The 14,886-nt window shown below is 39.9% G+C and overlaps 1 protein-coding gene across 7 annotated transcripts in view; it reads left to right on the plus strand.

The window, feature by feature from the left end:
* The window catches only part of LOC112871931 (myb/SANT-like DNA-binding domain-containing protein 3), a 129,400-nt gene that overhangs the window by 54,906 nt on the left and 59,608 nt on the right, over positions 1-14,886 (plus strand). For all 7 annotated transcript variants that reach the window (XM_086683602.1, XM_086683601.1, XM_086683600.1 and 4 more), the window contains one exon: positions 12,799-12,908. In XM_086683602.1, the coding sequence (XP_086539728.1) occupies positions 12,799-12,908 (110 nt within the window). The remainder of the gene's footprint in view (positions 1-12,798; positions 12,909-14,886) is intronic.

The raw sequence follows: 14,886 nt of genomic DNA on the forward strand, positions 1-14,886 counted from the left end.
GATTCTGTGTCTCCCTCTCTCTCTGCCCCTCCCCCGTTCATGCTCTGTCTCTCTCTGTCCCAAAAATAAATAAACGTTAAAAAAAAAAAAAAAAAAAAAAAAAAAAACTTCATTGTTTATTGCCGCATTATTCTGTGAGAGGTTCTACCAATTCACACTTAAAAAAAAATTTTTTTTTTAAAAAAAATTTTTTTTTTTCAACGTTTATTTATTTTTGGGACAGAGAGAGACAGAGCATGAATGGGGGAGGGGCAGAGAGAGAGGGAGACACAGAATCGGAAACAGGCTCCAGGCTCTGAGCCATCAGCCCAGAGCCTGACGCGGGGCTCGAACTCACGGACCGCGAGATCGTGACCTGGCTGAAGTCGGACGCTTAACCGACTGCGCCACCCAGGCGCCCCAAAAATTTTTTTTTTAATGTTTACCTTTGAGAGAGAGAGAGAGAGAGAGAGAGAGAGAGAGCGAGAGAGAGCGCGCACACAAGCAGGGCAGGGGGAGAGAGTGGGAGACACAGAATCTGTAGCAGGCTCCAGGCTCTGAGCTGTCAGCACAGAGCCCCACGCGGGCCTCGAACCCATGAACCATGAGATCATGACCTGAGCCAAAGTCGGATGCTCAACCAACTGAGCCACCCAGGTGCCCCCAATTTACACTCTTATAGTTGGTTTGAGCGCTCATTTTCCATACCTTCTCCAGCAATGGTGTAAAAAATTAAAAAACAAAAAAAAGCTAACAGTATAGCACTTATGATGTGTCATGCACTGCTTTGGGTGCTTTCCATATCTTTATTTAATTCTTTGCCAACATTATGAGATAGGTACTTTTATTATCCCCATTTTACAGATGAGAGAATAGAGGTAGAGAGTGGTAAATTACTAAGGTTACAGAGCTGATAAGTGTAGAGCCAGGGTACTGATCTTGGCGGTGGGTCCTAGGGTCCGTTTCTTTTTTTTTTTTTTTAAATTTTTCTTTCAACGTTTATTTATTTTTGGGACAGAGAGAGACAGAGCATGAACGGGGGGAGGGGCAGAGAGAGAGGGAGACACAGAATCGGAAACAGGCTCCAGGCTCTGAGCCATCAGCCCAGAGCCTGATGCGGGGCTCGAACTCCCGGACCGTGAGATCGTGACCTGGCTGAAGTCGGACGCTTAACCGACTGCGCCACCCAGGCGCCCCTTTTTTTTTTTTTTTTTTATCCTAGGGTCCGTTTCTTAAACATCAAATTATAATCCCTGTTCATTTCTGTTTGTTTCATTTTTTTTCACAATTTAATAAGATTGTTTTATCTGATTATAAAAATTATTTTTGTTTTTTATTGAAATATAATTCACAAAACTTAAAGTTTTGAAGTATACAACTCAGTGGTTTTTTTTTTTTTTTTTTGAGAGAGAGAGAGAGAGAGACAGATTGAATGAAGGAGAGGTGGAGAGAGAGGGAGACACAGAATCTGAAGCAGGCTCCAGGTTCCATGCCGTCAGCACAGAGCCCGACATGGGGCTTGAACCCATGAACCGTGGGATCATGACCTGAGCCGAAGTCGGAGGCTTAACTGACTGAGCCACCCAGGTGCCCCAATTCAGTGGTTTTTAACATATTTAATATGTTGTGTAACCATCACTACTATCTACTCTGTAATTATAGAACATTTCCATCACCCCAAAAAGAATTTCCATGCCTATTAACAGTCAACCCCAACACCTCTCTGCCCCCATCCTCTGCAACCATGTAGAGACTTCGTGTCTGTATGGATTTACTTATTCTGGACATTTCATATAAATGGAATCATACAACATGTGGCCCTATGTGCCTGGCTTTGTTCACTTAACATAATTTTTCAAGAGTCTTACATGCACATATTTGTTTTATCTGATTAATTTTTTTAAAGTTTATTTTGAGAGAGAGAGAGTGAGCGCTCAAGCACACATGAGTACGAGTTGGGGAGGGGCAGAGAGAAAGGAGACAGAGAATCCTAAGCAGGCTCCACGCTGTCGCTCCATGCTGTCAGCACAGAGCCCGATGTGAGGCTCAAACTCACCAACAGTGAGATCATGACCTGAGCCGAGGTCAAGAGCGGGACGCTTAACCAACCGAGCCACCCAGATGCCCCTCTTTTGTCTGATTTAAAAAGTAATACAAGTTCATCTGAAACTCAGACAATTCAGAAAAATACAGAATAAAGAAGAAAGTTCAAATTCCACCAAGTGATAACTGTGGCTTGTATTTACATGTATATACCTTTCAGATTTTTGTATATAGGCATTATAAATTAGTTTGTGACATACATTTAAAAAAGTCTGCCTTGGGGCGCCTGGGTGGCGCAGTCGGTTAAGCGTCCGACTTCAGCCAGGTCACGATCTCGCGGTCCGTGAGTTCGAGCCCCGCGTCGGGCTCTGGGCTGATGGCTCAGAGCCTGGAGCCTGTTTCTGATTCTGTGTCTCCCTCTCTCTCTGCCCCTCCCCCGTTCATGCTCTGTCTCTCTCTGTCCCAAAAATAAATAAACGTTGAAATAATCTCTTCTAAAAAAAAAAAATAAATAAAAAAAAAATAAAAAAGTCTGCCTTTAAGAAAAATTTACTGTGTTATGTCAGGAAATAGGGAGCTTCTTCATCATTCTTTTTAATAACTACAATGTAATAGTTTTTAGATCCACAAGAGGGAAAACTCACACAAGTTTGCCAAGCTAGTCAGAAAAAGGAATAGGAGAGAGTATTGCAGTTTGGGATCTGTGGTTAGTACTGGGTAGGGCTGGGAAGACCCTGAGTATCTAATACCCAGCTTGAGATCTGGATTTTTTGTTCTTTCTGATCCTGCAATAGACAGTCCTTCCCATCATTGCCAGAAGCAGAGGCATTTAGAATTGAGGCAGCAGGAAATGATTTTAGGTGTTGGGTGGAGGATTGACACTTTCAAAGTGGTGCTTAACAAAGGGTAGTTTGGCAGTAGTGTGTAGAACGGGATGAAAAATATCAGAGTCAATTAATTGGGTGGCATATGTAAAATTTTTTTGTTAAATATAGCTTAGAGAAGTTTTAGTCATCTCTACCATTAGTGCTTTTTAATATTAATGTAAACTACTTTTGGATTTGTATCATGAAATACTAAGTTTATTTTCCCTCTTCTATCTTTATCATAGGGGATAACTAATATAATATGGTTAATTTAATAAACAAGTTGAAGAGAGTTTAATTCCTAATTCATCTTTTTTTTTTTTTTTAATTTTTTTTTTCAACGTTTACTTATTTTTGGGACAGAGAGAGACAGAGCATGAACGGGGGAGGGGCAGAGAGAGAGGGAGACACAGAATCGGAAACAGGCTCCAGGCTCTGAGCCATCAGCCCAGAGCCCGACGCGGGGCTCGAACTCACGGACCGCGAGATCGTGACCTGGCTGAAGTCGGACGCTTAACCGACTGCGCCACCCAGGCGCCCCTAATTCCTAATTCATCTTATTTGCTTGGACAAAAGCCATCATTTACTAAACTTACTGTTTGATTTTTACCCTGAAATGTATTTTCAGTGATTTGTGTCATTAAAGGTGTTCCTTAGATTGGTCTGGAGAAAGAACGACAGAACATTTTTTGTTGTTTACCTACTTGTTCTAGGCATTGTTGCTTTTTAGTACATATCTATCATTATAATATCTAGGAAAGAGAAGGTGTTATTATTCTAAGAGGTGAAGAGCTAGCATGTGAACCTGGCCCTTGTTGACATATAAACTAGTGCTTTGTCCATTATATAGGCAACCTCTCTTTGGGGCTGTGTTCGGAATCACATTGAGTTTTTTCCCCTATTAAGTATAACCAATATAGAAACTTAAAAAGAAGGGAAAATAATCTATTGCTCAACTGGTATAAAGACAGTACCTTTACCATTTTGTTTTTTTTCTGGCTGGGTTTTCCTATATGTGTTTTTTACACAATTATGGTCCACATGTTGTCTTCTGCTTTTTTCACTTGACATTTATAAGCATATTTCCATAGTGCCACATAATTTATGCAGCCTTTTAAATAGCTCTATAATATTCCATGGCTGTACCACACCACTTCCTGGTGTAGGGTGTTTTAAATATTTAAATATTTCAAATATTTCTGCTGTTTTCAGTGTGGATATTGTGGACTTTGTCAGAGACTTTCTCATCAACAGTTGGATACAGGGTCAGGAACATGCCTGCTTTGTTTTGGGAGTGAAACCATCCAGCAGGATGTCTAGTCAGATTGGATTGGTGTGTTTTTCTAAAAAAAAAAAAGTGGGGGGGAAGGTTTTGTCGAACACTGTTAACATATAGACATGTGTATAAACCCCTTGAAATGAGGTTATTCTTAAGAAGAACAAGGTAAAGAGTTTCAACATGTCCTGTAGGGAGTCAATAAGAAATTAACTGGAGATGAACTAAAGATTCCCACATGTTGATGAGTACTTTGCATTCATTATAGGACGTTCCCCCTGCAGTGCTCTGAGGACTGGCAGTGACAGGTGAGATGGCTTTAATAAGGTTGGGGAAAAGCAGGTTTGAAGACTTGAAGTGGTGTAAGTGAGATGAGAATGCTCAGAGAAAAGAAGCAAGACAGGACACAGTGGGATGGCTAAGGGCAGGACGTTTTTATACATAGTAGGTAGGAATCCTCTTGTCCTGGTGCCTTAAGATTCTTGTAAGTTAGTTGGTTAATCAAGAAAGTCATTTAAGGGGCGCCTGGGTGGCCCAGTTGGTTAAGTGTCCGACTTCAGCTCAGGTCATTATCTCACAGTTCATGGGTTCGAGCCCTGTGTTGGGCTGTGTGCTGACAGCTCAGAGCCTGGAGCCTGCTTCAGATTCTGTGTCTCCCTCTCTCTCTGCCCCTCCCGTGCTCATGCTCATGCTCTGTCTCTCAATAATAAATCAAAGTTAAAAAAAAAAAAAAAGTCATTTAAGATGGGAGTCACAAAAATGATTTATAAATGTGTGTAGCATCTTATGTGAACCTAAAAATATACATACATTTATCACTTTTTAAATTTTAATTTTATTAATGTTTTATTTATTTTTGAGAGAGTGTATGCAGCAGGGGAGGGGCCAAGGGAGAGTGGGATAAGAGGATCTGAAGCGGGCTTTGCATTGACAGCATAGAGCTGGATGCGGGGCTTGAATCCACGAATCATGATACCATGACCTGAGCCAAAGTTGGACGCTAAACTGACTGAGCCACCCGGTGTCCCTGGAGGCAATATATTTAGGTCCCTCTATTGAAATGAAAAATAGCCATGGTCAATGAGAAAGAATGAAATCTGGCCATTTGCAGCAGCGTGGATGGAACTGGAGGGTAATCAGCTAAGTGAAATAAGTCAGGCAGAGAAAGACAGATAACCATATGTTTTCACTCATATGTAGATCCTGAGAAATATAACAGAAGACTATGGGGGAGGGGAAGGGGAAAAAAGTTACAGAGGAGGGAGGCAAACCATAAGAGACTGTTAAGTACTGAGAACAAACTGAGGGTTGGTGGGAGTGGGGGAGAGCGGAAAGTGGGTGATGGGCACTGAGGAGGGCACTTGTTGGGATGAGCACTGAATGTTGTATGGAAACCAATTTGACAATATATTTAATATAAAAAAAATACCCATGGTAATGTGCAGAGGTCTTGGAGATTGCTGCTTATTGGACTTAATTTTCTTTATAGTGAAGAGAATGAAACATAAAGCCTTTAATCAAGGCTTTGGTCATCTTTGATAGTGGTTCTCAGTGGATGGTAATTTTCTCCCCAGTGGACATTTGATAATGTCTGAAGACATTTTTGGTTGTTACAGCTGGGATAGTCCTGCTGGTATCTAGTGGGTAGAGGGCAGAAATGTTGCTAAACATCCTCCAGTGAACAGGATAGCCCCATGCATCAAAGAATTATCTTCCCCAAGATGTCAGTAGTGCTGAGGTTGAGAAGCCCTGAATTCTATTGTAACATCTTGCAAGGTTTGTTCACTTTTGGCTCTCCATTGGTGTTAGCTATCTTATAAGATTCCCTTCTGTTTAATGGAGTGGTGGTAGAAAAATCCTATCATTCTGGAGGGCTAAGGGGGTCCATTTTTTTTTTTTTTTAATTTTTTTTTTTCAACGTTTATTTATTTTTGGGACAGAGAGAGACAGAGCATGAATGGGGGAGGGGCAGAGAGAGAGGGAGACACAGAATCGGAAACAGGCTCCAGGCTCAGCCATCAGCCCAGAGCCTGACGCCGGGCTCGAACTCACGGACCGCGAGATCGTGACCTGGCTGAAGTCGGATGCTTAACCGACTGCGCCACCCAGGCGCCCCATAAGGGGGTCCATTTTTTAATTAAAAAAATTTTTTTTACATTTATTTATTTTTGAGAGACAGAGAGAGTTAGAGCATGAGCAGGGGAGGAGCAGAGAGAGGGGGAGACACAGAATCTGAAGCAGGCTCCAGGCTCTGAGCTGTCAGCACTGAGCCTGACAGGGAGCCCACGAGCTGTGAGATCATGACCTGAGCTGAAGTTGGATGCTCAACCAACTGAGCTACCCAGGTGCCCTCTAAGGGGTCCATTTTGAACTGTAACCTGAACCTAGTTAGCGCTGCCAAAAGTTGGGGATTTTGGCTGCTCAGGTTCAGAGTGAGTAGGGTTCCTTTCTCTAGTGTTTATGGTTTCCCAGCTTTGAGATCTTAATGAAAATTGAGACAGACTTTTTGTTTCTTTCTTTGTTTTTCTGAGAGAAGTTTTACATTTAGAGAATTGTGTGATGGGCACATTTGCAACCAGAGCAAAATATTTTTGTTTTGAGCCACTTTTCTGAGTGCTTCTTTGTGTAAAATATTTCTGTTTGGAGAATTGATTTTTGAGGGCCTTAGTAATGGCTCATCTATTTTGCTGAATTTCCATTTTGGGTTCAGGAAGGCAGCTATGTAATCATCATCATCGACAGGTAGAGTGCCCTCTTGATGCCTGGTATTGTACAGAATACTTGAAAAGAAGTAACATTCAGAAGATGATCCCAAAATAGAATTCCTTCTGTACTGAGTTTGAGCTAAGGCATTGGTTCTCAAATTTGTGATAGAAATTGGAATAGCAGGAAGTCATGTTCATGATAAATTAATTTTATCATGTGGACTGGAATGTACCACCAAATTATTTAAGGTTTTGGCTTAGAAATATCTATCTTAATTAAATTTATATGCAGTCATTATGTCAGGATTATGTTTTACTACATGTATCAGTGACCTGACCAATGGTGGCTTAAATGATAAAGGCTTTATTTATTTATGTGTTTATTTCCTATGACAGTAAGTCTGGATGGGTGAAATCCAGGGGAGGTGTGGTGATTTTATAATTCTCTCTTTCCACACTCTTGCTCCTGTCCTTCTGGTCTACCATCTTTAGCTTGTAGCTTTCATCATCATATATGTAAGATGGCTGCTACAATCTTAGGCAAGGGTTTTACTCTCCAGGCAGGACAAAGAATGGAAGAATGAAGGAGGAAGGGACAGTGCTTACATATGGAACTATGGTACATTGCAAGGGGGTCTGGGATATACAGATTATTTAGCTGAGCATCTTGCTTCCTTGAACAAAGTTGGGGTTCTTTTACAAAGTAAGAGTAGATCCAGCGTAGGTAATTAGCTGTGACTGCCACAATAACAAAACAACTTAAAATGTACATTCATGAGCTTGTGTTCTCATAAAACACTGGTGGAGTTTTGTTTATTAATATTCTTTATTTATTTGAGGAACATTGGTTTTGTTGACAACTATCAAGGAAGTAATCTCAGATATTGAAGGTTTAAGAAATATGTGAAAAACTTTTAAGATGAGAAAATTCTTTCCATTGACTTTTTTCCCCTTGCAAATGAGAAAATGAAACTCTTACTTGATTTTAATGTACATTAAATGTATATTTAAGGTACAATGTAATCTAAGAGAGCAGTTTTCATAAGGACCATGGTTTGGGAACCGCTGGTATTCATATTTATGTGTACGGTTTGTTTATTTGTGTCTCTACTTTCACTTATATTGTTTTCCTAGATAAGAACATTCTCTTTCAGTATTGTATGGTGTGGGCAATTAAACCATTATTTATTAAAAAAAATTTTTTAAAATGTTTATTTTTGAGATGGAGAGAGAGACACACAGAGTGCAAGTGGGGGAAGGGCAGAGAGAGAGAGAGGGAGACACAGAATCCGCAGGAGGCTCCAGGCTCCGAGCTGTCAGCCCAGAGCCTGACATGGGGCTCGAACTCACAAACTGCAAGATCATGACCTGAGCCTAAGTCAGATGCTCAAATTGACTGAGCCACCTAGGCGCCCCGAAAACATTCTTTATTTTTAAATGTTGTTTCTAAATTCTGTGTAATGATCCTGTATTTTTTTTTTTTTAAGTTTATTTATCTTGAGAGAGAGAGAGAGTGCACACACTAGTGGGGGAGGGACAGAAAGAAGGGGGGGAGAGAGAGAGAGAGAGAGAAAGAAAGAAAGAGAGAATATCCCAAGCAGGCTCTGCACTGTCAGCACAGAGCCCAATGCAGGGCTCAAACTCATGAACCACAAGCTCATGACCTGAACTGAAATCAGATGCTTAACTGACTGAGCCACGCAGGTACCCCTGTTTTGTTTTGTTTTTTTTTTAAATCCTGTGGTGTTTTTTTTTTTTTTAATTTTTTTTTTTAACGTTTATTTATTTTTGAGACAGAGGGAGACAGAGCATGAATGGGGGAGGGTCAGAGAGAAAGGGAGACACAGAATCTGAAACAGGCTCCAGGCTCTGAGCAGTCAGCACAGAGCCCGATGCGGGGCTCGAACTCACGGACCGCGAGATCGTGACCTGAGCCAAAGTCGGACGCCTAACCGACTGAGCCACCCAGGCGCCCCTAAATCCTGTGTTTTATAATCAGCAAAAAAGTCTTACTAAGTTTTCAAAGTCAGTGCAAGTCTTGACATCTTTGACCCTGCATCCTCTGCCTCAAGTCCATTTTTATCCACTTCTTTTTGTAGAAGTTTATTTTTTATATTTTTATTTAAGTGATCTCTATACCCCATGTGAAGCTTGAACTCAAAACCCCGATATCAAGAGTTAGATGCTCTTCTGACTGAGCCAGTCAGGCGGCCCTTTATCTCCTACTTCTTGAAACTCCTAGAGCAATTATAGCCTGTACAACATTTTCTCCTTATAGACTATATTGAACGCATTAGTAATTGTTCCATATGTTAGCAAGATCACAGGCTCCCTGTTAATATTTTTCTGTGTGCCCCAATTTCTTAGCATAGTAATAGATATATAGTAGATACTTGTTTCCTGGATCAACTAAATAATCACATTTAACGCATTAATACACACAAAAATATCATGAATTTAATAACAGGGTAGGCATAAAATGAAACATGACTAATAGCCAGTGTAATCAGAATTTCATGACTTTTGCCCTCACTAATGTGGAACCTCTAGCTTCCCCAGATTGCTCTCCCTCCAGGTTTATTCTTGGAATCACCAAAGGGTGTTTCATGTGGGCTCACTAATGTATTCTGGCCACTGCCACATGGCACATCTTTTTCCTCCTGCCATGTTTGCTGCCCCTAGATATCAGAGGTGTATCTCTACGCCTGATTATCTCCTTGGCTTTGTGCCATTCTGCCAGGTGTGGTGCTGATGCTGGGGCTTTTGAGGTGTCCCAGCCTTTTTTCTCCCCCGCTATTCTGTCTTGTTGTGTGGACATCAAAGCAGAACTCTTTATACCTTGTTGTTTCAGAGCTTTTAGCGAAAGCTGCTATTTAGTTTCTCACTGTAGCTCCTCTGTTATGTTGAGTTCTTGGGGCTGGGCTGGGGGAGTAGTCCAAGTGATAGACACCATCTTGTGCACAGGACCACTCCTCCTGTTCAAGCTCTGTTTATTGAACCAAGCTTTTCTGCCTGTCTTTAGTAAGGATGATTATTGTCCTAAAATGTTTCTTAGTCCTTCATGCAAATAGATGCTTTGAAAAAAAATTTTTTTAATGTTTATTTATTTTTTTTGAGAGAAAGAGACAGAGCATGAGAGGGGGAGGAGCAGAAAGAGAGGAAGACACAGAATCTGAAGCAGCCTCCAGGCTCCAGCTGTCTGCACAGAGCCGGTCGTGGGGCTCAAACTCACTAACTGTGAGAGCATGACCTGAGTCGAAGTCGGGCACTAAACCGACTGAGCCACCCAGGTGCCCAAACAAATATATGCTTTTTTTTAAAAAATTTTTTTTTTCAACGTTTTTTATTTATTTTTGGGACAGAGAGAGACAGAGCATGAACGGGGGAGGGGCAGAGAGAGAGGGAGACACAGAATCGGAAACAGGCTCCAGGCTCCGAGCCATCAGCCCAGAGCCTGACGCGGGGCTCGAACTCACGGACCGCGAGATCGTGACCTGGCTGAAGTCGGACGCTTAACCGACTGCGCCACCCAGGCGCCCCGATATGCTTTGAGCAATCCTCAGTCTCCAGAGATGTGTGAATCTTAGTATCAGGGATTATTTAGGTTCTAGATTTCAAGGCCATTGTATAATTTTATTTATTTATTTGTGGGGTGGGTGGGGAGAGGGGCAGAGTAAAAGAGAAAGAGAATCTCACGCAGGCTCCATGCTCAGTGTAGAACCTGGTGCGGGGCTGGATCCCACAACCCTGGGATCATGACCTGAGCTGAAATCAAGAGTTGGATGCTCAACTGACTGAGCCACCCAGGCACCCCACTGCCATTGTACTTTTAAAATACAATAAGTAAAACATACCTCAAAGATTCTCAAGCCCAAGTAGCAAGTCAGAGCTACTCAGACCATGATCTTGATCCCCCCCCCCCAAAAAAAATTTATCCCTGTTTTATATGTCTGATTGTATTGGAACCCAGTGTGAACTTTAAGGCTACAAAGAAAAGGAGGAGAAATGCACTCAATTTTATTTCTCAAATTGTACAATTCTTTTTATTTCTATGGCCCGTAAAATTGACTAAGCATGTAGTTGAACAAAAATATTATGCATTGTTATCCTCTTCTCCAAAGCGGTTCTTTATTAATATTTAGTTAATCTTCCTTGGGTTTCAAGATGTACATTAGAGTGTATTTGGAACGGCACCTTGTGCAAATTCCCAGTAGGAATGAGGGTATATAGAAAAAAAGCAAGCCCCACACTTAGGATTGAGTCTCAAGTACTAATGCAAGTCATCAAGGAGGAGAAGGATGAGTAAGCAAAAATTGGGAGATGAGGGGAACCAAGAACATAGAGCCTCCATAGCCAGATAGCCAAGGTGAAAGGAGTTAAAAGATGATCATCTGTGCCTGAAATAGTTTGTGAAACAGTGAGAACAACAAAATAGCTCTAGTAGTTTCCTGTTGTTTTAAGTTTCAGCTCATGTCTTTTTTAAACATGTGAGTTTCATTTAAGGGAAAGAAAAAAGTTTTGTAACCTATAGTTACATAGATGTATAGTTAACCTAGTGTGCAGTGCTTGGTTGAGAGTGATTATTCAGATAAGTACTGTGGACTCCTTGGGTATTTAGGTACTTGACTGCCAGTTCTTTGGAGGGTCAGTTCTGAGGAGTAGGACACCCAAGACACCATTGCAGAGCAGTGAGAACAAACGGGGCAGAGCGATCCAATGAAATGTCACCAGGACAGATGCCATTAGATACAGAGACACTGGACTCTGTGTCTCTGAGTCCACTGAGTCCTGCTTTGAAATCTAGAAATAGAAAACAATGGAGGAAGGGGGAATGCTGGAGAAATGCTCCCTGAGATCTGTTTGCCAAGACTTCATCATGATCTAGAGGTTCAGGAGACCTTGTGCCCTTCCCAGTGTCCCTCAATTACTGAGTGACAGAGTCAGAAGCTACTTTAGGCCATCCTGCTCCCAGACTTCTTTCTTTACCTGTACAATGGAATGGGTTTTCAAAATAATCATTTATTTATTATTTGTTATTATTGCTGTAATTTTATTGTTTGTTGTTTGTTGTTGTATGTCTCATTCCTAATAGAATATAAAAATTGCATTATAGTGGTTTTTACTTACTTCCATATGATTCTAGGTAGCTTAATTTGATAGTTCCAGAGCAAGACCGATGGTCTTGGAGCAGGAGCAAAATGGCCACAGAATGCTAGTATTGTTGATTGGAGCTACTTCCTGTGGTAGAGTGAAATTAAGTCATTAAAAAATTTTAAGAGTGAGATTTTTAGTCTTTTTAATTCTGTGCACATAAATGCTCCATATATATCAATTGTATGATATTCAGGTTTACTTTAGAATTCTTTTCTAATTAAATTAGTTGGTCTAGAATGAATTATGTTCACCTGAAATTTATTTAGGTACCAAAAGAATTAAGATTTCTTCTAATTATTCTTATTCTCCTTAAAAGTAACTTAATCACTAGAAAAATGATCTAAGGGAGTGCCTGGCTGGCTTAGCCGTTGGGGCATGCTACTCTTGATCTGGGGGTCATGAGTTTAAGCCCCACATTGGGTGTAGAGATTAGTTTTTAAAAACCTATTAAAAAATAATCTAAGATATTAAGACAATGGTAAGAAAACTGTCTTAAGCTGTTGGTAGCCAACTAGAAAAATTCTGAGATTTACCTTTGGGAATTCTGTGAAATCCTGAAATTTTGAGTTTTATTTTGGTTTGGGTTGCTTATTAGGCATATTATTATGCAAGGTTCTCTTTGGGGAATTTTGAACATTTTGTGTCCTTGCTTTTTGTATGTTGTGTCTTGTTACACTGTGAATGAGATGATGAACACATTTTAAGGTTTTTTTTCTTTTATATATGGACATTTGGATACAAAAAGACGTATGAAACATTTTTTTCTCTTTTTCAGAATTAAATGTGAGGGAGTCTGATGTAAGAGTTTGTGATGAATTGTCATGTAAATATGGAGGAGTCTGTAAAGAAGATGGAGATGGTTTGAAATGTGCCTGTCAGTTTCAGGTGAGGAAACCAATCCTATTTTGAAGAATTTTACATTTTTAACATTTTATTCTACATTTTTCAAATTAAAAAGCTTAAAGCACCTTGAATCCCATAAAGAAGTTGGACTTCCCAGCCCACTGATTTTTTTTGTCAGATGAAATACTATTATTTGTACATTCTTTGCTTCTTTCTTTGAGTTAAGAGGGCAGACTGGCAGTAATAGATGTGAAGATGCTTTGAAAAAATGTTAAAAGTTCTATTCAAATGTAAGTTCTACTTGTCACTGAAAAGAAATGAGTTTCTTATTTAAAACGTTGGCAATTTTCCCCCTTTCCTTCTCTTTCTAGTTTTTTTGCTTTCCATTAAATTTTTTTTTTTTTTTAATTTGAGTGTAGTTGACCCACAGTGTTACGTTAGTTTCAGGTGTACAACATAGTGATTCAGCTTCTTTATATGTTATGCTCTTCCCTTCCATTTTTATTTGCTACTGTCTCATCTCTTTATGCCAAAGAACATGGCTGACTCAGTGCCTCAGGGTAGGTCAGGGTTAGAGGTAAACTAGACAGAGGAACCTCAGACTAACATCTTTGCTTTTCAGATGCTCTTTTAGGTTGTGATTGTGTTGTCTAAAAAAAAGCTAAAAAGAAGGAATGCAAAGGCTGTTACATTCAATTCTTTTTATTTGCTGGGATTAAATTATAATCTGGCTTCAAAAAGTTGCTCAGAAGATGGTCCCTGATTTAGGATTTGAGATGAAACAAAGACAAAACTGGAATTTTTTTCACTTATCATTTTATTCTAAAATTGGACCCATCATTTTGGATTTTAAAGGAAGGAAAGGGTACAGAGATTAGAGACAAAAGCATAGGACAGTCAGTATTTCCAGTAACCCTATAACCTCAGCAAGTTCCTATATGTTCCATCTGAAAAGAGATGTTTTCTACCTTTTTTCTACCCTTTTTTATGTTTTCTACCCTTTTTTATGATACTGTAATGAGAATCAAAATCAGAGAGGCTGCATATGAAATCTCTGAAAACTTTAAACTATTGGAGGAAGAGTAGGGAGGGAGATATACTCTTGTCCAGCTACACAGACCCTTCATAGTCAAAAGGGACTTTATAATGCACTATTTATTCACAGTAGCTATCTTTGATGTGGTTTAACTGACCTTGTGCCCGCACCTACCTGGTTACTCATGCAATGAATGTTCTCTTCAATGTGTTATGTTTGGCTTCCCTGCCTGCTCCCTAAACACTCTTGAAAGGGATAGCAACTAAAGTGGGCTTCTTTCCTTAAAAGAAGGTATTGGTGTATATAGTGTTACTAAGCCCTCATGAACTTTTACCTCTTTCTGTTCTTCACCTTAGATAATTTTTTATGATCTGCCTTCAGATTCCCTAATCTTTTCTTCTCTTCTCCATTCATTACATCCAGTGAGTTTTTATTTTCAGATATTTTATTTCTAGAATTTATAGTTTTGATTTCTTGACTGAGATTTCCTGTCTTTTCATTCATCACAAGCATATTTTCCTCTAGCTTAGATCCTATTGCTGCTTCAAAATCTTTGCTAATTTCAGCATCTGGGACATCTCAGGGATCATCTCTGTTGATTGTCTTTTCATTTGAAAATGGATTGTGTTTTCCTTTTTCTTTGTATTAGAGTAATTTTGAATTTATTGTACACATTGTGAATGATATGTTTTAGAGTGTTTGAATTTTGTTATGTTCCTCTGAAGGGTACTGTCACTTGGAAGCAATTAAGTTGGCTGAACTCAAACTGCACATTCTCTTCCCTGTTGTGGAAAGCAACGCAAATATCAGTTCATTTCTTTTAGTCTTTGCCTGGGCTACTTAGAATCTGCCTCATGAGTGGTTTGGGAATCAGCCAGAAATTTGATCTGAGTTTATATACAGAATCTGGAAGGCCCTTCTGACTCTTTCCTTTCTGGGTTTCTCTCTTTTTAGTGGCTCTGATTGCCCTGAATGCTATTCTTT

Source organism: Puma concolor, chromosome D4 (assembly GCF_028749965.1).
Source record: "Puma concolor isolate L17-30 chromosome D4, mPumCon1.1.hap2, whole genome shotgun sequence".
NCBI classification, from domain to species: Eukaryota; Metazoa; Chordata; class Mammalia; order Carnivora; family Felidae; genus Puma; species Puma concolor.